The 23,971-nt window shown below is 32.3% G+C and overlaps 1 protein-coding gene across 2 annotated transcripts in view; it reads left to right on the top strand.

The window, feature by feature from the left end:
• Positions 1-739: 739 nt before the first annotated feature.
• LOC127737605 (tyrosine-protein kinase HTK16-like) overlaps positions 740-23,971 on the top strand; it is a 62,474-nt gene continuing 39,242 nt past the window's right edge. The window contains exons 1-4 of one of the 2 annotated variants that reach the window (XM_052248444.1): positions 740-1,065; positions 16,244-16,408; positions 18,369-18,512; positions 22,105-22,176. In XM_052248444.1, the coding sequence (XP_052104404.1) occupies positions 864-1,065; positions 16,244-16,408; positions 18,369-18,512; positions 22,105-22,176 (583 nt within the window). In that variant the 5' untranslated portion in view covers positions 740-863. The remainder of the gene's footprint in view (positions 1,066-16,243; positions 16,409-18,368; positions 18,513-22,104; positions 22,177-23,971) is intronic. The other variant, XM_052248445.1, reaches the window with a different exon arrangement.

Genomic DNA, 23,971 nt, shown 5'->3' with positions numbered 1-23,971 from the left:
TACTGGTGTAAGAATTCCAGATTTGAGATTGCCAGGGACTTTTCGTTCTTTCAGAATTTTTCCAAATAGGTTTGTGAGAAACGTTGTAACAGAGTACGGAGAATTTTTAAGATGTTCAGATGAGATTCCAAATTCATCGGCAGCTTTTACTTGAAGAAATGTCGCTAGACCGAGATTAGAATTCTTAGAAAATAAATGTCAAAAGTTTCTCATCCGAAGGAAAATTGATTTAGAAAATATTCTTATCTGGATCATGACAAATGAAGATTTTGATTTTGTTACAGTTTTTAGTCTTTTTTCAGATGAGACAGAAAAAAAGATAGAAATTACTGTAGAGTTAACAAATTGAGTTATCCCTCGTTGTACACCTTTTTTCATTATTATAGATAACTTTTAATTATTACATCTATATGTTTGTTAAATAACATGTGGTTATTTTTGGATATTGTATGAACTATGCGATTTGTTTTGATTCGTGTGCTTCAATAGATTATAAGGAATAAAGAATTTAGATTTTTGTTTGTTTGATATTAAGTGGTAATTCAACACTTTATAATGTTAGCCATGATATACACAATCGATACAAAATGTCCATCAAATACAAACTTTAGCAAATTCTTCAACAAATATTAATCCGATAGTAATTCCTATTATAGACGATAATGTCGTCTTTTTTGTATCAAGGTATTGCATTTTAGAGATAAACAATAATAAATGTTGTAAATGCGTCGAGGATTATCAAATCACGTGACGAAAACACTACCCTACTATGAACACGGAAGTAAAAACTCCTGTGTAGCAAACAAGTGCAAAATGTGAAGTGTTTCGCAAATTATAGTGAATATTTCAAGCTTGGAATCAAAATGAGCAACGAAGAAGAAAATGACTCAATTTACGCCAACGAGGACATTACTAAAGTTGCGAATATCAGCAAACTCTTACAGAACATGCACATTGACAAGCTTTTAGAAAATGATAAAAAGGAAATTGAACGTCTTGATGAAAACGTTAAATGGTATCACAAGAAAATACCAAGAGATACAGCAGAGCAGCTGCTTAAGGAAGGTAATTTTAAATTGAAAAATGAAATAAAATGCATGCAGTGTGTATAAGACTCCAATGTGATTGACAAATGTATGTAGGTCTCAAGGCAGAATCTCATGAAAATACAATGTACTAGGAAATAATTAGTTTATTCATATAAATTGTGCTATCATTTATGGGGCTCCTATAGGGTACCTTCTTAGGTCACAAGCTTGTGTTTAAAAATTTCCGCAGTGCTTAAAATTTTCTTAGAAAGCTGGACACATCAAAAGCCATAAGGCCGTACACGATACCAACTCAAATATTAAAAGAGGCAGCAGACCAAATATCGTCATTTCTAACATATATATTTAATCAGACTTTAGAAATTGGGACAGTACCATCAGACTGGAAGCTTTCGAGACGCGTCATCCATACTTCCACATCGTCCATAGGATGTGTCGGCCATACTGCTACATCGTCCATACCTTGTAAAGATGTATCGTCCATACTTTTAAGTATTTTTTCGATTGTGGTTATAACATAAAATATAATAATACAACAAGTATTATTTGATAGTTATAACATAAATATGATTTTGTAGTATTTATTATGTACAAGTTTGCCGGTTTGAAAGAGTCAGTATAGATGTCGACTATATATTTATTTTTACTAAGTAGACTCAGAGACATATTATTATAATACAGCTTTTTGACAGAAAGTAGAAACTAAACAGCATATTCCATCTGTGCAGAACTGCGTACCATATTTTATTCTCTTTATTCTCGTAAGAACAAGAATTTCTCTACCCAATGTATGTTTGTCTCCCTGGAACTCAGCTTTTGTGCTGTTTTTTAAAGTGATCTTGTTTTGTATTTCCTTTACAATTTCTTGACAAAAACATAATTTATACTTACATGTATGTTCATCAAAGAAATGATAATAAGCAATTAACATTCTTCTTAAATTTTACAATTTTAAAAATTAAGGGTTCAAATTCATTAATTTGAATAAGAATATTAACCTAACATAAGCAAATTGACTACTGACAAGAGATCATAGAATATAGCACTCCACATTTTAAGGTAGATAACCAGAGTTGATTTGTAGCCTGGATGGTTTCAGTCCTTGCTTGGATCCTCATCAGAGACAAAAGTGAGGAATTCACAGTTCTAAAAGAAAGGCAAAAGATACCAAAGGGACATTGAAATTTGTAAGTTGAAATAAACTGACAACGCCATGGCTAAAAAAGAAAAAGACAAACAGACAAACAACAGTACATATAACACAACATAGAAAACTAAAGACTGAGCAACAAGAACTCCACCATTATTACTCCTGTGTACTTTGTTCCATTTCATAGCGTTAAACAGGCACTGATCTGTTTTTAGATCTGCACACGATTCCATATGGATACGGAAAACATGCATTGTAGCATAATGTTGCTATCAAGAGATATAGAAATTTATTTGTAACTCTGTACTAACAGTATAGATCAACATATTCAGGTTCTCAGCCTAGGCTTTAGTGACCTCTATTTGAGCCACACTCTATCCCTAGAAGATAGCACTTCACGTCTTAAGATAGAACCTGAATATGTTGATCTATACTGTTAGTACAGAGTTACAAATAAATTTCTTTACTTGACAATTTGTAGCCTGACCAATTTCAGTCCTTGCTCTGACCTTCATCAGAGGCTAAAGTAAGGAATTCACAGATCTACCTCCTTAAATATTTAGTTCCTTATTGACTCAGGTACTCCACCTTAAGATGTGGAGTGCTATCTTCTATCCTCTTTAATCATTTTTCACTCGAGGGGATGCAGGTTCAGCCAAATTTCAAAACCAAATCTTTGTATTTGAAAGAATTTAGTGAAAGTTTTAAGTAATTTATAGAAAAGAAATATCTGACTTGAAGGGGCATTAGCTGTCAAATTCATGTTCACCTATTTAACTCAAATTCTCATGTTTGCTTTATAACATACTAAAATGTATATCCAAATTACAATAAGTATGAAATAAACAATTAACAATGCATAGACTCGAAAATATACATTAGCATTTCGTGTGTATTATAGATATTTTAGTCTAGACCCCATCTAATTAACTATCGAGATGACCTCCGAAGACTGTCGATGGTCACATAACCCGATATAAACATAAATATAAATAGATAGCGACCTAGTGCAATTGGACTTTTCTAGGTCTGTTTGATTTGATGTTATAGGTTTAAAAAAATAAGTTAATCAACGATTTTACCAATATAAGGACGATTTTTTGTGGATCGAAACATTCAACGAAATGGTTCACCTTTGTTTCACTTTCAATGTTGACATTTATTTCCTTTTAATGGCTGAACACAACTTACACATGTGTAACCAATCTCTAGCTAATGGGTTAAATTGAAGGTCACATGAATATGGATTCAATGAGGTCGAATTATTCACTTGCAAGTGAATAATTCTTCAGCGATGTTTCTCAGCTTATTTTGACTAAATTGAACTAAACTGGCTGCTAAAAGCCAATTATTATTTCACTTTTTTACTTTCATTAATGATTGAACAAAAAAAAATCATATTTTAATTTTTGTTATATCTCGTAGCTAATGACCCTTTAATAGTTTACCAGTTAAATATAGCCTATAGATGTTAAATCTTAAACATCAGCATAGAGAAGGACCTGGGAAATATACACACTGTAAGAATGGGACAAAGGTGAGAACAACTTGGGAAATATACACACCGTAAGAAGGGAACAAAGATACAGCACCATCCATAAAAGGGAAACTAACAATAGGGAAGGAAGAAAATCATCTCTTTATTAGTTAATTTTTTTTTTTATTTTCTCTTGTGAAACTGATATATCCAAATCCAGAAAAGGACAATTATTGTTGTTAATATTAGAATAGATATATTTAATTGTGCTTTAAAATTTAGATATTTCTAGCTAGGTATGAAAGTGAATAGGATTTTATAATCATTGAAATAATGCAATAGTTACATACGTTTGAACATTTTGAAATGTCCACATCATCTGTCTATAACCCATCCTACATGTTGGTGTATGTAAGTTTTTGTACATTTGTTGATCCAGAATTAGAAGATAATGTATGTACTTTTCTATGTTGAATGACATACTGTTCAATTTCAATTCCCTTTCCTGTTCACAGTTGTATCATTGGATCTGATCTTACTTCATCTTCATTAGATTTTTCTAACTACTGAAGTTACATGTGCTGGTATTACACCCATTCAACGGACAGATCTATTTGATTAGATATATCCCATTCAAGGGACAGCTCTATTTGATTAGATATATCCCATTCAAGGGACAGCTCTATTTGATTAGATATATCCCATTCAAGGGACGACAGCTCTATTTGATTAGATATATCCCATTCAAGGGACAGCTCTTTTTGATTAGATATATCTCATTCAAGGGACAGCTCTATTTGATTAGATATATCCCATTCAAGGGACAGCTCTATTTGGTTAGATATATCCCATTCAAGGGACAGCTCTATTTGATTAGATATATCCCCTATTTGATTAGATATATCCCATTCAAGGGACAGTTCTATTTGATTAGATATATCCCATTCAAGGGACAGCTCTATTTGATTAGATATATCCCATTCAAGGGACAGTTCTATTTGATTAGATATATCCCATTCAAGGGAAAGCTCTATTTGACTAGATATATCCCATTCAAGGGACAGCTCTATTTGATTAGATATATCCCATTCAAGGGACAGTTCTATTTGATTAGATATATCCCATTCAAGGGACAGCTCTATTTGACTAGATATATCCCATTCAAGGGACAGCCCTATTTGATTAGATATATCCCATTCAAGGGACAGCTCTATTTGACTAGATATATCCCATTCAAGGGACAGCTCTATTTGATTAGATATATCCCATTCAAGGGACAGCTCTATTTGATTAGATATATCCCATTCAAGGGACAGCTCAATTTGACTAGATATATCCCATTCAAGGGACAGCTCTATTTGAGTAGATATATCCCATTCAAGGGATAGCTCTATTTGATTAGATATATCTCATTCAAGGGACAGCTCTATTTGAGTAGATATATCCCATTCAAGCAGATATAATTGTGCAATATTTTACAATGGTTACTAGTATTATACTTTTCTTTAAACATACATACAAGTAGTGAAGTACATTTGGAGCATATATTTGTTATAAAAGTTGATTATTTTGAGTTATGTATTGAAGTTTTATAGTGTTACTTTAATATCCTTGGTGTTTTGTTCACCTATGATGTGAAAGAGATACAGAGCTGTATATCTATGACCTAATGTACTTGTCATTTAAAAATACAGAAGATTATGATAGTAAATTTATCTTTGAGAGTTAAAAGTTTATAAATAGAAGAAGGAAGTCACGATCATTACCTAGATTATAAAATTAAGATCTTAGATCTGTTTATCAGTAATCTTGCCTGCTTGATGGAAACACATTAAATGAGTGAACTTCAAATGTTTTTAAATCTTTCATTTACAAACCACATCATAGAATAAGAGGAACTGATGTGTATTGGTTAATGGGGTATGAATATGAAAAACATAATTAAAAGGAAATAATAGTCATTTAGGTTGTTTTTTTTTCAAATGGATGGAAAATATGATTTTATACCCAAGTGGGTAGTACCGATATCTCCCTTTATTCACAATAACAAAAAGTCTCTAAGTTTAATCTTGTTAATATGGCTTGCCTGTAGTTTACATTTTACAAACACATTAAAAGTGGTTAGAAATCATACTAACCTATGAGAAAGTTTGATATAAGCTTATTTATGGGATATTTGGAAGGTGAACAACTTACAGACAATGACATTTATACAAAATCATTAATTTGCTGATAGACTTTTTATAGTTTGAGAACAGTTAAGAGATAGGCAACACCACATTGAATTTCTTTTATCACATAGATTTTCAGCTTTTGAAGAAAAGTAATTTTAAAGAAATGAAAAATATGCCAGTCACTACCATAATTACAATAACAAAATACATTATGATTTTTTCACCCACTTCTTTAGAAATATAAGTTTCATTGTTAAATGAGGCTTTCTGGCACCCCATTTTTGTCTTCAATTGCAAAATTCTTGTAAGAGCTATCAGGGTTAAGAGGAATTACTAAATAAACTATCTAATGAAAGACCCATATGCATTGTTAATCATTTGCTATAGCTTCCAAACAGATAGATTGGTGAAATTGTTATGGAAAATATCTCTTGTAGAATACCAAGTACATTTGAAAAATTGATAATATTGAAAAACACTTTTAATGGTTAAATGTATTTCACATGTACTTTATCTAATTTTTCCATTTGACATACATTTTGAATTGATTTGAATGGTACTTATATAAAAAAATGACTAACTATGCCAATGATATCATCTTCCGGAAATATTGGTCTAAATGCTCAAATAAGGTGACATAATTTTTGAATATTTTTTTTTAACTCGCTATAAACTATTTTAAGTCCTCCTTGAAAAGTTAATTACAAATACATCAAGTATTTTATATTGTTTTTATTTATAACAATAAGTAAAACTCTGTACCACTGTTAAATATTTTGTTATATAATAACTCAAACAATCAATATCAAGGTATTGAAAATAGTTTAAATTTTTATAAAAATGGCAAAGTCACCAATGCTTTTAACTAGAGATACTCAAATTATTATGTCTCATGAGATAGCATGTTAATTATTGTAAACTTGATTTTGCGGTCGTATATTGGTATGATGTTGGCGTCGTCGTCCGAAGACACATTGGTTTTCGCACTCTAACTTTAGTTTAAGTGAATGGATCTGTCACCAAGGTCCCACAGAGCACTGTTAGATAAGGGGAGCTAACTCGTATGTGCTGGAACCAAGGGACAGGGGGTCAGTCTATAGCTAGACTTAATGTTCTGATAGGCATAGCTAAAACGCAAGGAAGGTTTTCATAATTTAATTAACGATAACAATTTTGATGAATGATGATAACAAATCAATCAGTAAACAATGCCAAATAATAATAATAATTAGAGTACAAAGTAAAAAACTTAATATCAACTCCAAAGTAAAACTATTTCTCCTTACAATATAAAATGTAAAATAAATGCCAAAACTACTAAATCATAAAATGAACTTAATCTCAAAATCAAAATGTAAAAGTCTCAAAAATAAAAGATTCCCAAAAGTATTTTCCAAAGTTAAATTATGAGTCAGAGATAAATTTTGTCTCAATACTACACAGTCAACTGGTAGACTGGTAGACAGTCTTATAGGTCCAGTATCATGACGTGAGTAGTGAGAGGTTACGGTTCCGAAACACTGACTGTTTTCTAAAAAATTATCAAAAAATAAAAGGTGAGTCAAAAATACATTTTTGTCTAAACACTACAAAGTCAACTGGTAGACTGATCAACAGTCTTACAGATCCAGTATAATAGACTTTAGCAGTGCAAGTTTAGGTTTCCGAAAGGTGACTGCTTTTCCTAAATTTCACAACGCTATTTATACTAAAACCAAAAACTAATGAATAAGACTCGACATGTCAATAGTACTCTCATTAGCAAAAATAGACTTTAATTAACAAAGCCTAATCCTATAATGTTTTGATAAAATCTTAAACTTTCAAAGTGACATATGCTAATTACAATTAATATTTCAAATCAAAGTGCTTTGAGCAAACTGTGACATTTCGAGTATTAATGCCACAGCATAGGTAAAATTATTAAACAAATTAATTAAAAAATTTTACAAGATACAAACTTAAAATTTTCTTTCTAAAAGATAAAACATATTTTTTTTATACAAAATCATACTATTAAAAATATAAGCCAAATAACACACCATGACATATTCCCCCCTGCTCTTATATGTTTGTCCCCAAACATGATATAAACATTTACATAGTAACACCTAAAAATATCTCAATACACTCTGTACAAACTATAACCTGTCGCCAAAAAATAAATATACCAACAATTTATTTCAACGTGCTAGCTTCCAGCAACCTGTATTCCTTGTAAGGAAATTTAACAGATGATAATAAAATGATATTCCTGTAATCCAAAATTCTAATTGATGTAGTAAAAAGATCTAACAGGCGTGCACTCCTACTAATTCCTAGAACTACAAAAAAAAAAGATAGAAACTGATTGTTTTCTATGTACTACTGTCTTGGAAGGTTGCTATGGTAACATGATAAGCACCATCATGATATTCACTAATGTCTAAATGATCTGAGATGGTTATGTCAAAGTTCTGTTCTTGTAGTCTGTTTTTCGCTTTGTTGTTTCACAAAAAGTTTAATCCTATAAATAAGCTCTAGCAAATTATGTTCAAAAATTATGAATTTCTGGTAAGATGTCCAAAAGAAAGTTTAAGCACTATTTCACCGATTATTGCATGCACTTCTCCACAGACACCTATTGCACTGTTGATCGTTGACTTCTGTATCACTGTAATGGTGTTTAGACGGTACAACTGATGTTGGCTGATACAGCTAAAAGAAGCTCCACTGTCAACTAAACATCTCACTTGAAGGTTCTCTAGTCCAATTTCGACAAAGTTCCTCTCCATGGTTGTTGTGAACTGGAAACTTGCTGTTCCTGGTATAACACTGGATAGCCTGGCACATCTGTCTTTTACTCTTTTTGGCAGCACCATCCTTTTGAAATTCTCTTTCTTCCCATGATATTTCTATTCCAATTACCAAACTGAAACTAAAAGGAATTTTTGTCAATATCTTGTTTATGTTATATTCTCTCTACTATGAGTCAAATTTCCCAATCATATAAAATTAGTTGCACAAATAAAGTTTCTCCTGAACTGAACGTTAACTTCTGTAAAGTTTTGCACAAACAAATATAATAAAATTACAGATTCACACCAAGAATCAACATACATCTATACTCTTCACTTAAAATGTTAAAGCGTAATATAATAAGCAAGATGTACTTATCTTTTAGTTGTGTGTTGTTGAATCTGCAACTTGTCTCTGCTGTTACTGGTTCTCTCTTCCTCTCATTGTCTCTCCTGCTGTTGTCTCAATTTTGAAAATTTAAGTTTTAGATAATTTTGAATGAATTTTGCCAACCTACATTCTAGCTATGCAGTTTCAGAATCTTATTTGTATCGTGCCTGGGTCTAACTCCACCATATCTGTCACCAAGGTCCCACAGAGCACTGTTAGATAAGGGGAGCTAACTCGTATGTGCTGGAACCAAGGGACAGGGGGTCAGTCTATAGCTAGACTTAATGTTCTGATAGGCATAGCTAAAACGCAAGGAAGGTTTTCATAATTTAATTAACGATAACAATTTTGATGAATGATGATAACAAATCAATCAGTAAACAATGCCAAATAATAATAATAATTAGAGTACAAAGTAAAAAACTTAATATCAACTCCAAAGTAAAACTATTTCTCCTTACAATATAAAATGTAAAATAAATGCCAAAACTACTAAATCATAAAATGAACTTAATCTCAAAATCAAAATGTAAAAGTCTCAAAAATAAAAGATTCCCAAAAGTATTTTCCAAAGTTAAATTATGAGTCAGAGATAAATTTTGTCTCAATACTACACAGTCAACTGGTAGACTGGTAGACAGTCTTATAGGTCCAGTATCATGACGTGAGTAGTGAGAGGTTACGGTTCCGAAACACTGACTGTTTTCTAAAAAATTATCAAAAAATAAAAGGTGAGTCAAAAATACATTTTTGTCTAAACACTACAAAGTCAACTGGTAGACTGATCAACAGTCTTACAGATCCAGTATAATAGACTTTAGCAGTGCAAGTTTAGGTTTCCGAAAGGTGACTGCTTTTCCTAAATTTCACAACGCTATTTATACTAAAACCAAAAACTAATGAATAAGACTCGACATGTCAATAGTACTCTCATTAGCAAAAATAGACTTTAATTAACAAAGCCTAATCCTATAATGTTTTGATAAAATCTTAAACTTTCAAAGTGACATATGCTAATTACAATTAATATTTCAAATCAAAGTGCTTTGAGCAAACTGTGACATTTCGAGTATTAATGCCACAGCATAGGTAAAATTATTAAACAAATTAATTAAAAAATTTTACAAGATACAAACTTAAAATTTTCTTTCTAAAAGATAAAACATATTTTTTTATACAAAATCATACTATTAAAAATATAAGCCAAATAACACACCATGACATATCTCTATGAAATTTTACCATAAGGTTCAATACCACAAAAGGAAGGTTGGGATTGATTTTGGAGGTTATGGTACCAACAGTTCAGGAATTAGGGGCCAAAAAGGGGCCGAAAATAAGCAGTTTTGTAACTTTCAGACATAACTTGTGTGTTAGTGTATGGATCTCTCTGAAATTGTACCACAAGGTTCCATATCACAAAGGGAATGCTTGGATTGATTTTGGGGGTAATTGCCTCAAAATTTTAGGAATTAGGGGCAAAAAAAGGGGCAAAAAACAAGCATTTTTCTAGTTTCATGATAATAACTTGTGTGTAAGTGTATGGATCTTTCTGAAATTGTACTACAAGGTTCCATATCTCAAAGGGAAAGCTGGAATTGAGTTTGGGGGTAATTGTCCAAAACATTTAGAAATAAGGGGCCAAAAATAAACATTCTTCTAGTTTCCAGACAATAACTTGTGTTCAAGTGTATGGATCTCTCTGAAATTGTACTGCAAGGTACCATACCACAAAGGGAAGGCTGGGATTGATTTTGGGGGTAATTGCCTCAAAATTTTAGGAATTAGGGGCCAAAAAGGGGCAAAAAACAAGCATTTTTCTAGTTTCAGGACAATAACTTGTGTGTAAGTGTATGGATCTCTATGAAATTGTACTAAAAGGTTCCATATCACAAAGGGAAAGCTTGGTTTGAGTTTGGGGGTAATTGCCCTAAAGTTTAGGAATTTGGGGCCAAAAAGGGGTTTAAAAACAAGCAATTTTTTAGTTTCCAGACAATAACTTGTGTTCAAGTGTATGGATCCCTCTGAAATTGTACTGCAAGGTACCATTTCACAAAAATCAGTACCAGGCTAAATCTTTTGTCTAGGATAAAGAAATCCCTCCCCCTGGAAACACGAAAGTTATACTTTAATGGTTATATTCTCCCTATTTTGGATTACTGTTGTACAATTTGGGGAAACACCAGTGACCAAAATACAAAAAGATTAGATAAACCTCAAAAACGAGCAGCTAGAATTATTCTTGAACTTCCTTATGATACCCCATCTAATACAATGTTTAAAAAGTTATCATGGCTTCGATTTACTGATCGTGTAATTTACCACAAGGCCTTATATGTTCATAAATGTTTATATGGATCTGTCCCAGAATATTTGTCTTAACAAAATCTCCTATGTTACAAATAAAAATGGAATGCAACTTAGATCAAATACTACCCAATTACTAAATATACCAAAGGCAAGAACAAACACATTTAGAAGATCTTTTTCATATTCTGGCCCAACTTTATGGAATAAACTACCAGAAGCACTAAGACACATGTCAAACATAAATACTTTTAAAAAAAACTGCTTTAAATTTTTACTTGAAAATCCAGGAATTATTTAAATGATTATGTATCAATTTTGATTATGTTTTCTCATGTTTATCTTTGTTATGAAGAAATTGTGTGATGCATTGTGAGTGGAGTGTGAGGGCCTCAAGGGAGAATAGTGTTTGTACTAATTGAGCATACCCTCTTGAAATAAAGATTATTATTATTATAAAGGGAAGGCTGGGATTGAGTTTGGGGGTGATGAATCATAAGGGGGTTCAAAAAATTTGGGGGAGGGATTTTTTTTTTCTTAAAATTTTCCATTTTAATTTGGTTATTTCTGATTTATATATAAAAGCAAATAATAATATGGTTTGAATAGGTAAATTAAAATTTTTTTGGTTCTTAGACCACATTCATTCTGTGTCAGAAACCTATGCTGTGTCAAATATTTAATCACAATCCAAATTCAGTGCTGTATCAAGCTTGAATGTTGTGTCCATACTTGCCCCAACTGTTTAGGGTTCGACCTCTGCGGTCGTATCAAGCTGCGCCCAGCGGAGCATTTTATTGGAAATTACTGTGGATTCATTTATTTTCATGGTTACAAATTTAATCTTTTTTTGCAGATATTTGATTGTATGGTTTTGCCAAAGTATCAATGCAAGCCTTAAGAATATTTGTACATTGTTGAACTTTAAAATATGTGGTTAATTATGTCCACAAAGTTTACTAAACATGGAATCCCACAAATACTAATGAATCAGCAGTGGTTGATACTGTAAACCAACTTATTTTCGCAGATACTTTATTTCGCGTTTAGCCCTTATTAGCCCATTTCACGGGGATTTAATTTCGTTATTTTCAAATTTACTTGATGTAGTTAAATAAGGAAACTTCCAAGTTTTACATATTCGCGATGATTTATATTCGCGTTATTTTTCTACTCACAAAAGTCGCGAAAATTAGTTGGTTTATGGTATTTTTCTCATGTTGAGCCTTCTAGCAGGCTTCAGGGACATTTGTATTCATGATTTTCTATGTTTGTTGATGTATTTATGATATTTGTAAGTGAAGTTCTGAGTATGACATATTTGCAATAACTAAAAAAAAAATTCTATTTGTGAAATTTATGTTATTAGATAGATAACTCACAAAAATTGTGTAGAAGGATATACTAGGATAACACTGAATGTGTTAGATGTTTTTTGTACTAGGTTTTTATACGACCGCAAAAATTAAAAATTTTTTGGTCGTATATTGGTATGACGTTGGCGTCGTCGTCGTCGTCCGGCGTCGTCCGAAGACACATTGGTTTTTGCACTCTAACTTTAGTTTAAATGAATGGATCTCCATGAAATTTTACCATAAGGTTCAATACCACGAAAGGAAGGTTGGGATTGATTTTGGGGGTTATGGTACCAACAGTTAAGGAATTAGGGGCCAAAAATAAGCATTTTTGTAACTTCCAGACAATAACTTGTGTGTAAGTGTATGGATCTCTCTGACATTGTACCACAAGGTTCCTTATCACAAAGGGAAGGCTGTAATTGATTTTGGGGGTAATTGCCTCAAAATTTTAGGAATTAGGGGCCAAAAAAGGGGCAAAAAACAAGCATTTTTCTAGTTTCATGACAATAACTTGTGTGTAAGTGTTTGGATATTTCTGAAATTGTACTACAAGGTTCCATATCACAAAGGGAAAGCTGGAATTGAGTTTGGGGGTAATTGCCCAAAACGTCTAGGAATTGGGGGCCAAAAAGGGGCCAAAAATAAGCATTTTTCTAGTTTCCAGACAATAACTTGTGTTCAAGTGTATGGATCTCTCTGAAATTGTACTGCAAGGTACCATACCACAAAGGGAAGGCTGGGATTGAGTTTGGGGGTGATGAATCATAAGGGGGTTCAAAAAATTTGGGGGGGGGATTTTTTTTTTCTTTTTTTTTCTTTTTTTCCTTTTTTTTTTTCTTTTAAAATTTTCCATTTTAAGTTGGTTATTTCTGATTAATATTTAAAAGCAAATAATAATGATATGGTAGGAGATACACACCAAACAGGATGTGTAAATTATTATATAATAAGTATTGTGCAATAGCAAGAAATTTTCAATTGCACAGTATTGCACAATAGCAAGAAATCTTCAATTGCACAGTATTGCGCAATAACAAGAAATCTTCAATTGCACAGTATTGCGCAATAGCAAGAAATATCCAATAGCACAATATTGCGCAATAGCAAGAAATTGTCAATTGTACAGTATTGCGCAATAGCAAGAAATATTCAATTGCACAGTATTGTGCAAAAGAAGATACTTCGTATAAATTGCTTATTTCTTGATCAATTTCAATGGGGTTTTATTCTTGAATTCTTGGGGTTCTTTAATATGCTGAATCTAATCGTGTATTAAGTTTTTGGATTTTGGGCCCCGTTTTTAAATTGGTCCACATTGAGGTCCAAAGGGTCCAAAATTTAACTTTGTTTGATTTCATCAAAAATTGAATTATTGGGGTTCTTTGATATGCCGAATCTAACCGTGTATTTAGATTCTTAATTTTTGGTTCCGTTTTCAAATTGGTCTACATTAAGGTCCAAAGGGTCCAAAATTAAACTTAGTTTGATTTTAACAAAAATTTAATTTTTAGGGTTCTTTGATATGCTGAATCTAAACATGTATTTAGATTTTTGATTATGGGCCCAGTTTTCAAGTTGGTCCAAATCGGGGTCCAAAATTAAACTTTGTTTGATTTCAACAAAAATTGAATATATGGGGTTCTTTGATATGCTGAATCTAACCATGCATTTAGATTTTTGATTTTTGGTCCCCGTTATCAACTTTGTCCACATTGAGGTCATAAGGGTCCAAAATTAAACTTTGTTTGATTTCATCAAAAATTGAATTCTTGGGGTTCTTTGATATGCTGAATCTAACCATGTATTTAGATTTTGGATATTGGACCATAATAGGTGAATGTCCAATTTAAAATTTTTAAGTTCTTAGACCACATTCATTCTGTGTCAGAAACCTATGCTGTGTCAAATATTTAATCACAATCCAAATTCAGAGCTGTATCAAGCTTGAATATTGTGTCCATACTTGCCCCAACTGTTCAGGGTTCGACCTCTGCGGTCGTATCAAGCTGCGCCCTGCGGAGCATTTTATTTTGTTAGTAAAGGGAGATTTCTCACTGTGAAATTAAAACAATTTGTAACACAGATTATCTCCTTTTTTATGATTTTGTGATTAGTTTTTCAAGGTATAGGTTACAATAAACAATTAGATTTTATGGACACAGCCATTTTATGAACATAACATGGTATTCAGAATTAAGAGTATGGCTAATCCTGATTGGTCGATATGTGCGCCTGTTATTTTTTATCATTAGAGACTGATTCGTGCACTCTGCATTATACCAAAGGCCAAATAAATTATTTTCCTTAGCCCTAACGGAACTGAGATGTCTTTTCAATGCTAGGATGAGACACATGTTTTTAAGTGCAAAATTGATACTCTTGGGAGATAAGTACAAGTTACGTTAAGAAAAGCAACAGGAACCTATATTTTTTGGACCAAAAATACTGTCAGAATAATTTTTCTTTAATTCTAGCAAGGTTTCGTTAAAAAAATCAACTTTCTAAAGTCAGTATCTCGAAAAAGGTTATCATTTTCGCCTATGGGGAAATTAATTGTTTATTAGAATCTTTACTGAATTTCAGTTGTCAAAAAATAATTTGACTTCAGTTTCCAAAAAAATGGATATTGTCAACAAATTTGGGGAACATTTATTTTCCTGCAGTAATTCTTTGGAATGTATTATGGTTTCAAATAATTATTTACCATCATGTGGAGTGGTGCATATTTTTTTGTATGAGTTAAAAATACATTATTAAGAGTTATGAACTAATATACATGTAATTATCAATTATGGACTTTTGATTAGGTCAATATGTTATATATGGACCTGTTCAGATTATATGGACAGAGGACGAATATGACATATTGACTTAGTGAAAGTCCTTCATTTATGTATTACATATATATAATAGTGTATTATGAAAATGGACTTCAATGTTCTCTGTGTGTATTTTACATTGTATTTTGCAAGATTTTTAATATTGACCGTATATAAATAGAAACATTACGTCCATATGCTAAAAAAAAGAAACAAGGCTTCAGGGACATGGAATACCCTTTGAATCACGTGATCATAATAACCAATGAAAAAAGGAGAATGCTACACCATATGTAATATCAATTGATATAGTCTTATGGTAGAACACTCTCCTCAAGTATGGTAGGTAGTGTGTTTGATCCCTGGCCAGGACAAACCAAATACTTTTTTAAAATTTTCATTTGCTGTTTCTCCACTAAGCACAAGTCATTAAGAAGTAAGAGCAAAGACTGGTCAGCTCAGAAGCGTATGATATGTCCAGCTAAGGTGACATGTCTTCCTGGAGACTGTTACATTTTGAACTAGCATGTTAAAAACTCTGCTCATAATGTCAGTCCAGTACTAAGCAGGGTTTATATTCATATCCCATTGATTAACATTTTCTTGTCCTGAATATGCATTTAATTTGTTGCTAGACTTAAACAGCCATCCATCATCATCATTGTTATATTGAAAACAAATGTGTCTCTACATGCTACACAGCTAATGTTAGTGATATATATTTTGTGTAATATTTTTTAGGTCTTGCCCATGTTAACATGGATGGTATGTTCTTGATAAGAGACAGTACCAGTTCAACACAAGACTATGTAGTTTCTGTCACACATAAAGGCAAAGTCTATCATTTCCAGATCAAAGAAATCTACAAAGGACATTACCAGATTGACGAAGGACCAATAGTTCATGGTAAGAGTCTTCTGTTAAAGGTCTATAAAGCACCAATAGTTCATGGCAAGAGTCTTCTGTTAAAGGTCTATAAAGCACCAACAGTTCATGGTAAGAGTCTTCTGTTAAAGGTTTATAAAGCACCAATAGTTCATGGTAAGAGTCACCTGTTAAAGGTCTAAAAAGCACCAATAGTTCATGGTAAGAGTCTTCTGTTAAAGGTCTATAAAGCACCAACAGTTCATGGTAAGAGTCTTCTGTTAAAGGTTTATAAAGCACCAATAGTTCATGGTAAGAGTCTTCTGTTAAAGGTCTATAAAGCACCAACAGTTCATGGTAAGAGTCTTTTGTTAAAGGTCTATGAAGCACCAATAGTTCATGGCAAGAGTCTTCTGTTAAAGGTCTATAAAGCACCAATAGTTCATGGCAAGAGTCTTCTGTTAAAGGTCTATAAAGCACCAATAGTTCATGGTAAGAGTCTTCTGTTAAAGGTCTATAAAGCACCAATAGTTCACACGGTAAGAGTTTTCTGTTAAAGGTCTATAAAGAACCAATAGTTCATTGCAAGAATCTTCTGTTAAAGGTCTATAAAGCACCAATAGTTCATGGCAAGAGTCTTCTGTTAAAGGTCTATAAAGCACCAATAGTTCACACGGTAAGAGTTTTTTGTTAAAGGTCTATAAAGCACCAATAGTTCATTGTAAGAGTCTTCTGTTAAAGGTCTATAAAGCACCAATAGTTCACACGGTAAAAGTTTTCTGTTAAAGGTCTATAAAGCACCAATAGTTCATGGTAAGAGTCTTCTGTTAAAGGTCTATAAAGCACCAATAGTGCATGGCAAGAGTCTTCTGTTAAAGGTCTATAAAGCACCAATAGTTTAAGGATTTTCTTTCAGGATTGACAGAGGAAAGATGGACCATTAATTCAAGGTTAATCATGGATCATTTATTCAAGTTTGATAATGGATCGTTAATTCAAGATTTATCATGGACCATTAATTCATGTTTGATAATGGACCATTAATTCAAGGTTAAGCAGTGACTATTAATTCATGGTTGTTAATAAGACTATTAATTTAATGTTTATCATGGACCATTAATTCATGGTTGACTATGGACCATTATTTCATGGATTGTCAAAGACTATTTATTCAAGGTTTATCATGGACCATTAATTCATGGTTGATAATGGACCATTAATTCAAGGTTTATCATGGACCATAAATTAATGGTTGACTGGACCATTAATTCATGGTTGACTTATGGACCATTAATTCATGGTGGATCATGGCCCATTAATTCATGGTGGACCATGGACCATTAATTCATGGTTGATAATGGACCATTAATTTATGGTGCATCATGGACCATTAATTCATGGTTGACTTATGGACCATTAATTCATGTTTGGTTATGGACCATTAATTCATGGTTGATAATGAACCATTAATTCATGGTTGAATATGGACCATTAATTCATGGTTGGTCATGGACCATCAATTCATGGTTGATCAAAGACTATTAATTCATGGTTGATCATGGACTTTTTTTCCTGATTGATCATTGACCATTTCTTCACAGTAAAGATCTTCTCTTAAAGTTTGAATAAAGGACCAATAGTTAATGGGAAGAATTTCCAAAACTCAGGAAATTAAGTAAGAAAGTAATATTAAATGTCGAGGATAATTGGAGTAAGTGTTCTTCTCTTGATCAATGCTTCATGAATATCTAGATTTTGAGTCATTAAGCTGAAAACCACTTACATGAAACACACAAAGAAAATACCTGTAAATTGCATAATTATCAAAATACCTGTAAATTGTAAAATTATCAAAATATCTGTAAATTGTACAATTATCAAAGCTCATAAGGCACAGAGAAGTGCGCAGTCTTTTTTTTAACATGAAAATTATTTGTGATGTACAATGTTTGCCAGTGAATGCAATTTTATTAACTAACTAATGAATTTGTGTGCTTTTCAGGTCTTGACAAATTGGTTACTCATTATCAAACATCATCCAATGGATTAATTACACAACTAACACAACATTGTTGTGCAGAAATACCACCAAATAAGGCAAGACAGCTAGGTCAGACAAATGTTTTACACAGGGCTGTTGTAGAGGGTAAGAAAATATTTAAATCGTGTAAATTGAATTTGATTTGTTAAGGTAGATAATAATAATAAATTCTTTATTTTCAGAAGGTTACACAGTTAACAAAACAGTTAATCTGCCCCGTGACCTTCTAATCTACATATAAGAATACACAATTTTTTTTGTAATGTTAATTTATCTCTTATTATGAGTAATAGGATAACTATATTTAGTATGTGTGTACCTTGCAAGGTCCTCGTGCCTGTCAGACAGTTTTCATCTGACCTCGACCTCATTTCATGGATCAATGAACAAGATTAAGTTTTCATGGTCAAGTCCATATATCATACAGTCGAACCTCGTTGTGTGGAACTCGGTTGTGTCGAAAACTCGGATGAGTCGAAGTAATTTCTCGGTCCTGGTGAAATTCCCGTTTGATCAATGCATAATTACCTCTGATGAGTCGAACTCGGTTGATTCGAATACTCGGTTAAGTCGAGTAAATTTTATAGTCCCGTCGAAGTAAAATTAATGTAAATTGACCCCGATGTCTCGACGTTCGAAAGTAAGAATTTTCGAAAGATGCAGACCTAATGATAAAAATTCAAATCGGATGTATTGCTTATGTAACCTAATCATTTTCAAAAGAGATTAAAGCTGAGTAAACATACTTGTTTGTATAACAGTTAAAATGACATGTTTATAGTGACCGATAATTAACACCTTTGTTGATCGTTCAAGCGGAATGTTAGTGTGTTGATCATTTTTCACCCGAGATAAAAACGAAACGAATTTAAATGACCCAAGCCGAGATTAAATGAATCTTTAGATTTAAAACTCATTAATTACAATAAATAAAAGGATTAGGACAATTATAATAAATTCATGATAATTTAATGTAAAGTAGACGACCTCATCAGATACCATTCAGAACTTATTTCGTACCGCGAGTGATTTCATAATTTATAATATTACATAATATTTGTGTAGATTATTGGTTTTATTTGTGCATGATTTGTATCTGTACTTTTGTGTTTAATTATTACGAAGGACCAAAAATAGAGATTGAATACACAATCATAAAGTGTCATATCGAAAAAGGCACACTGTTCATTGTATCTAGTTTACACAAATCTCATACCGTATTTCATGCATTCAAAATTTATGACGACACACTTGACCTTGGATGAGTGGAACCTTGGATGAGTCGAATACTTTGGTCCGGTCCCTTCGACTTCGACACAACGAGGTTCGACTGTATACTATATGCAATCTAGGTCAACTATATTTAATGCATGGATTGATTGTAAGGTGTACATGTCTGCCTGGCATGGTTGATCTGACCTTGACCTCATTTTCATGGTTCATTGGTCAATGTTAAGTCTTCCTGGTTAAGTATGTTTCATAGAAACTATAAGCAATAGGTCAACTATATTTGGTGTATGGAATGATTGTAAGGTATACATGTATTTCCGGTTTGGTTTATCTGGCCTTGAACTCATTTTCTTGGATCATGTTAAGTTTATGTGATACTTGTATTTATATTTAGGACTATCAGCTTAAAATCAATGGTCAGTAAAGTAGGCGAGACATTTCAGCGTGTGCACTCTTGTTATATTATGAACGACGTCTATTATATGTTCATCATCAAATTTGATACTTAATTCTGTTTCAAAAACATTTTGTCTATTAGAACGAATTAAGATGACCTTAGGCTTAACTCTATTCAATATCATATCATTATCATTACACCAATTCATAACATTACAAAAATCTACATTCATAAATACATTTAAATCTGTTACTGATGGAGATGACTTATATAATGTTGAATCATCAGCGTAAAGTTCAGAAGAAACATTTTCAAGCACAAGAGATAAATCATTGATAAATATTATAAAAAGTAAAGGTCCTAGTATGGAACCCTGTGGAACTCCCGACTAAACTTCTCTGAAATGAGATTCAATATCATTGATCATTACCTTTTGAAATCTTCCTGATAAATAAGATTTGGATCAATCAATAGCATGAAATTGATAATCAATGGATTTTTAATTTTCAAGACAGAGTTAAATATATATACTGGTATTGAAAATACATATTGGTCACCATTCTAATTCATCAAGATATATAGAGGTCTTCTGTCAACACAAAATTCTTCAAGGATGATAGTTAGATAGTGGTATTGTTATATTTCTATTTTGTTCTATTTTGGTTTTGGGACATCTATATTTCTTCATGATCATATTTTATTTGTTTTATGCCCTGCCTAGAAGGTTATAGTTTGGGTTTTAGCTTCATGTAGGTTATAGCTTGGGTTTAAGCTTCATGTAGGTTATAGCTTGGGTTTAAGCTTCATGTAGGTTAAAGTTTGGGTTTAAGCCTAATGTAGGTTATAGTTTGGGTTTAAGCTTCATGTAGGTTATAGCTTGGGTTTAAGCCTCATGTAGGTTATAGTTTGGGTTTAAGCTTCATGTAGGTTATAGTTTGGGTTTAAGCCTCATGTAGGTCATAGCTTGGGTTTAAGCTTCATGTAGGTTATAGATTGGGTTTTAGGTGGTCTACCATTAAGTTTTGTTCTCACATCAACTTGAGATGTAGTACACATGATCATAAAAAATATGGTTTTGAATTACTATCCTACGGTGGCGGCGTAAACTCTTTGTATAAAGCTTTATATTTCAGAAGGTAGAAGACCTGGATGCTTCATACCCTGTATGCAGATATCTTATGTGACGAAGCTTCTGTCTGTCATATGTCCCTTGTCCTTGACCTCATTTTCATCGTTCTGCAACTGCTTGAAAAAAAATCATAATATTTTTGTCATGTGAATTTCTCACTTGTTATGAGTATTAGGATAATTATATTTGGTATATGGGTTCCTTGCAACGTCTACATGTCCGTCAGAAAGGTTTTACCTGACCTCAACCTCATTTCATGGAACAGTGATCAAGGTTAAAGTTATGGATGAGGTCCGTTTCTCAGATTCTATAAGCAGTACATCAACTATGTGGTGTATGAAATGATTGTAAGAGGTACATGTCAGTCTGGCAGGTTTTATCTGAACTTTACCTCATTTTATGGTTCATTGGTCAATGTTAAGTTTTTTGTGTTTGGTCTTTTTTTCAAATACTATAAGCAATAGGTCAGCTATATATAGTGTATGGAATGATTGTAAGGCATACACGTCTGTCTAGCCGGTATCATCTGACCTTGACCTCATTTTCATGGTTCATTGGTCAGTGTTAAGTTTTTGTGTTTTGGTCTGTTTTTCAATGACCATAAGCAATAGGTCAACTAAATTTGGTGTATGGAATAATTGTAAGGTGTACATGTCTGTCTGACAGGATTTATCACATTGTCATGGATCTTTTAATATGTTAAGTTTATGTGATACTTGTAGTAAAACCTTTATCTTTAAGACTTCAACATAAAATCAATGGTCAGTAAAGTAGGCGACACATTTCAGCATGTGCACTCTTGTTATTTTAGCATTATGAAATGTGTTGATTTATTTACAACTTATCAACAAAACTTTCCTTTTTATAACATTTTCACCTATATTATACATATTGTTTCTTATATTTCTCAGCAATGATCATGTTATGTTTATATCTTGTAGGACTACCAGAAATTGTTAGAAAAATTTTGAATCATAGATTATGTCCTGACGTAAATGCTAAAACATCATGGGGTAAGTGTTAATAAAATATCATAAGGGTAAGTGTTAATAAAACACATGGGCTAAGTGTTTGAATAATCATGGGTAAGTCACCGTAAGTGTTGCAACATCATGGAGTGATTGTTAAAACATGATACGGTATGTGTTAATAAAGCATCATGGGCTAAGTGTCAAAACATCATGAAGTAAATGTTATTAAACATCATGGACTTAGTGTTAAAACTTCATAGGGTAAGTGTTACAACATCATGGGGTAAGTGTTAAAACATCATGGGGTTAGTGTTAAAGCATCATGGGATAGGCGTTAACACAGTATGGGGTAAATGTGACAACATCATAGGTAAATGTGACAACATCATGAGGTAAGTGTTACCACATCATGGGGTAAGTGTTAACACATCAAGGGGTAAGTGTTAACACATCATGGGGTAAGTGTTACAACATCATGAGGTAAGTGTGACAACATCATAGGGTAAGTGTGACAACATCATGGGGTAAGTGTGACAACATCATAGGGTAAGTGTGACAACATTATGAGGTAAGTGTTACACCATCATGATGTAAGTGTGACAACATCATGGGGTAAGTGTGACAACATCATGGGGTAAGTGTGACAACATCATGGAGTAAATGTTGTTAAAACATCATGTTTCCTTTTGTTAATATTCCTTTTTTTACAGGGATTTTTCTTTGACATTTTCTAACAGGTTGTATATATTTTCCAACTCGTACTTAATGCCTGTGTCTCTTGTGATATTTTAGATTTCCTTAAGCTTAATCTTCGTATATTAACTGGTAAATATTGAAGTAAGGGATTTCTTCACCACAAATTGATCATTACCTTAACTTAAATTCTTTCATAGATATAAATATTTGGTTTGGAAGTTTGGCTGTACCTTAGGAACCTTTTAAGAAATGGGATATCACATCCTCTTTTTTATACGCCCGTTTACGGGACGTATTATGGTATACTGTTGACCGTCTGTCCGTCCGTCTGTCGTCAACATGTTGGACATTAACTCAAAAAAGCTTTAACCAATATGCATGAAACTTTGGTGAATTGTTTATATCTATTGACGTGAGCTGCCTTTCGTTTTTTATAAATTTCAGATTTACCGTTTCTGAGTTTTGGGGTTTTATTCATTAAAAAAGGGGTGATTTTCCAGTTTTCAGACAATAGCTCAAGAATGCTTTCACCAACTTGCAAGAAATTTTAGTGAATTGTTTATATCTATTGACATGAGCTCCCCTTCGATTTTTATAAATTTTACATTTTACATTTCCGAGTTACAGGGTTTTATTCATTAAAAAAGGGTGATTTTCCTGTTTTCAGACAATAACTAAAAATGCTTTCAGCAGTTCTCATGAAACTTTGGTGAATTGTTTATATCTGTTGATGTAAGCTCCCTTTAGAATTTTATAAATTTTAGATTTTACATTTCTGAGTTATGGGGTTTTATTCATTAAAAAAGGGGGGATTTTCCAGTTTTTGGACAATAACTCAAAAATACTTTCAGCAGTTCTCATGAAACTTTGGTAAATCATTTATAGCTATTGATGTAATCTCCCTATTGATTTTCATAAATTTTAGATATGACATATAGAAGAAATTGAACTTTATTTGTTTATAGTCTGACAACAGATTTACTAAGTATTGCGCAACAGCACAGTGTATTGCACAACAGCAAGAAATCTTTAATTGAATATAAATTCAATTCATATAACCAATTTCAAGTTCTTTGACTACATTTATTCAGAAACCTATAATATGTCAAATATTTAATTACAATCCAAATTCAGACCTGTA

The sequence above is a fragment of the Mytilus californianus genome, unplaced genomic scaffold (genome assembly GCF_021869535.1).
Source record: "Mytilus californianus isolate M0D057914Y unplaced genomic scaffold, xbMytCali1.0.p SCAF_4, whole genome shotgun sequence".
In the NCBI taxonomy this organism is placed as follows: domain Eukaryota; kingdom Metazoa; phylum Mollusca; class Bivalvia; order Mytilida; family Mytilidae; genus Mytilus; species Mytilus californianus.
This window is presented reverse-complemented; position numbering and strand designations above follow the sequence as displayed.